The sequence below is a fragment of the Myotis brandtii genome, unplaced genomic scaffold, assembly GCF_000412655.1.
Source record: "Myotis brandtii unplaced genomic scaffold, ASM41265v1 scaffold403, whole genome shotgun sequence".
Taxonomy (NCBI): Eukaryota; Metazoa; Chordata; class Mammalia; order Chiroptera; family Vespertilionidae; genus Myotis; species Myotis brandtii.
In genome coordinates this window covers 329,364-332,225 of record NW_005365474.1, presented here as the reverse complement: position 1 = coordinate 332,225, position 2,862 = coordinate 329,364, and the positions used below count along the sequence as shown (strand labels likewise).

Sequence of the window (2,862 nt, the reverse complement as noted above, 5' to 3'; positions counted from 1 at the left end):
CCATCCCCCCCGCCCCGCGCCCGGGCCAGGCGCCGACCCTTGTCACTCTAAGGCAGGGGTCAGCCAATGAGGACCCAGAGCCCCTCGCCTGTTTTTATAAATAAAGTTTTATCGGCACATGGCCACGGCCACCTGTTTATGTATTGTGCATGTAGCCGCTTTGGGGCTCCAGGGTGGAGTCGAGAAGCAGGAACCCTCCCCGCCCCCGCGCGCGCACACACACACACACACACACACACACACACACGCATGCTGTCCTGGGGCCTCTAGGACAAGACAGCACCTCATGGCTGCGGGGAACAGCACAGGAGAGAAACTCCCCTCTCCCATCACATCCAGGGCCAAGCACTTACTCCCGCCTCCGGCCTGACGGTGGGAGCCTCTGGGGCCCAAGGACCCGGGGCCCCAGGACGGGAGCCCAGATGCCAAGCTCCCACAGAGCATGCACCCAGCTCCCCCGGCTAGAGGGCCTCCCAGGGCAGAACCTGGGCACCAACGGTTTCCCGGTTTCTCCCATTCTTTTTTAGAATATATTTTTATTGATGTCTGAGAGGAAGGGAGAGAGAGAGGGGAACATCGATGATGAGAAGCCGCTTTGGGGCTCCAGGGTGGAGTCGAGAAGCAGGAACCCTCCCCGCCCCCGCGCGCGCACACACACACACACACACACACACGCATGCTGTCCTGGGGCCTCTAGGACAAGACAGCACCTCATGGCTGCGGGGAACAGCACAGGAGAGAAACTCCCCTCTCCCATCACATCCAGGGCCAAGCACTTACTCCCGCCTCCGGCCTGACGGTGGGAGCCTCTGGGGCCCAAGGACCCGGGGCCCCAGGACGGGAGCCCAGATGCCAAGCTCCCACAGAGCATGCACCCAGCTCCCCCGGCTAGAGGGCCTCCCAGGGCAGAACCTGGGCACCAACGGTTTCCCGGTTTCTCCCATTCTTTTTTAAAATATATTTTTATTGATGTCAGAGAGGAAGGGAGAGGGAGAGGGGAACATCCATGATGAGAGAGAATCATGGATTAGGTGCCTCCTGCACGCCCCCCACTGGGGATGGAGCCTGCAACCCGGGCCTGTGCCCTGACGGGGAATCGAACTGTGACCTCCTGGTTCATAGGTTGATGCTCAACCCCTGAGCCACGCCGGCCGGGCATCTCCCCATTCTCACAGCATCACCTGACAAGCAGGCCGGCAGGCTTCCAGGCCACAGGTTTCAGCTGGGAGTGTGCCCAGCCTACCAGGTGTCCCCTCGCTGCGTCCAGGTGGGCCCCGTGCTTCCAGAGAGGACGGGAGCCTGGCTGTCCCCCAGGGAAGGCACCGCGGTCATTCCCCCAGCCGAGTCTCTTTCAGGGCGAGGAGAAGCCCCTCCTGGTACTGCCCTGACTCGGCCGGGCATCTCCCCATTCTCACAGCATCACCTGACAAGCAGGCCGGCAGGCTTCCAGGCCACAGGTTTCAGCTGGGAGTGTGCCCAGCCTACCAGGTGTCCCCTCGCTGCGTCCAGGTGGGCCCCGTGCTTCCAGAGAGGACGGGAGCCTGGCTGCCCCCCAGGGAAGGCACCGCGGTCATTACCCCAGCCGAGTCTCTTTCAGGGCGAGGAGAAGCCCCTCCTGGTACTGCCCTGACTGACCGCGGCCCCTGCACCCCGAGGTCCCAGGAGGGCGTTTCCCCAAAGGTCAGAGGAGAAAGCAGGACACCGGGGTGGTGTGTGGGTCTCTGTGTCGCTGGGCTGTGAGGTCACAGGGGCCTCCCTGGTTCCCATGACCTGGGGACAGAGAATAATCCTGCACTGCCCTGGCTGGTGGGGCTCAGTGGATAGAGCGTCGGCCTGCAGACCGAAGGGTCCCAGGTTCGATTCCCGGTCAGGGCACGTGCCAAGGGTGTGGCCTGGATCCCCAGTCGGGGGCGTGCAGGAGGCAGCCAATTCATGATTTTCTCTCATCATTGATGTTTCTCTTTCTCTCTCCCTCCCTCTCTCTGAATTCAATAATAATAATAATTCTGCACTTTCACCGTCCTCTGTCCTGGGACCTGAGGCAGGTGCCTCTCCCCCGGCACGCTGTCCACGGGACACCCCTCCTCCCCGGCTCCCTGGGGTCCCTGAGCCCCCCAGCCCTCCGGCTCCTGGCGTCCTGCTGCTGGAAGAAGGTGTCCCGCTTTCATCATCCTCAGCAGAGAATTCTGCTGGCTCCAACCCAAATCCCCAAAAAGCCCAGCGGCAGCGGGAAGAGGTGACGGTGGCCAAATGCTGCCCTCGGAGGCCTGGCCGCTGGGGTGCGAGCCCCCAAACTCAGAGTCCCTGACACCCCCTGACGCGGCACCAGGTGAATGAAGGCGAAGGCGTAGGGCCCGCGGCGAGCGGCTTTCTCGCGTCGATAAGAGCCGCTTCCCCAGACGCCAAAGTTAATTAAACCGACAGCCTCGGGGAGCCGCGCAGTAACTGCTCCGGGATAAACAAGGCGCGAAGCCTCGTCTGTTATTCCTCTTGCTCTTTTAAGCACCCGACAGTCGTTTCGAAATTAAATTAAACGGCTTATCTGTGCTAATGCAGACGGACAGGCCATCTGTCTCCCGCGACGCCACTGCCGCTGCTGCCAGCCTCGCCCGCAAACATCAGTCATTTCAGGGCCGTGCGGGCACCCTGCGGAAGTGATGAATCTCTGGCCGGGGCCCATTCATCCCGGAGGTCGCAGTCGTGGGCTGTGAGTTCTAGCTTTTTTTTTTTTTTTTTTTTTTTTTCCAATTGAGCTCAGAGAGAAAGGGAGAGGGGGAGAGAGATAGAAACATCAATGATGAGAGAGAATCATGGGTCTGCTGCCTCCTGCACGCCCCCCACTGGGGATGGAGCCTGCAACCC

The 2,862-nt window shown here is 61.2% G+C and overlaps 1 protein-coding gene across 1 annotated transcript in view; it reads left to right on the top strand.

Moving 5' to 3' along the window:
- Positions 1-2,658, top strand: part of GALNT9 (polypeptide N-acetylgalactosaminyltransferase 9) — a 5,300-nt gene extending 2,642 nt beyond the window's left edge. Inside the window, exon 5 of the mRNA XM_005873279.2 lies at positions 2,557-2,658. Coding sequence (XP_005873341.1) covers positions 2,557-2,658 — 102 coding nt within the window. The remainder of the gene's footprint in view (positions 1-2,556) is intronic.
- The last annotated feature ends 204 nt before the right edge of the window (positions 2,659-2,862 follow it).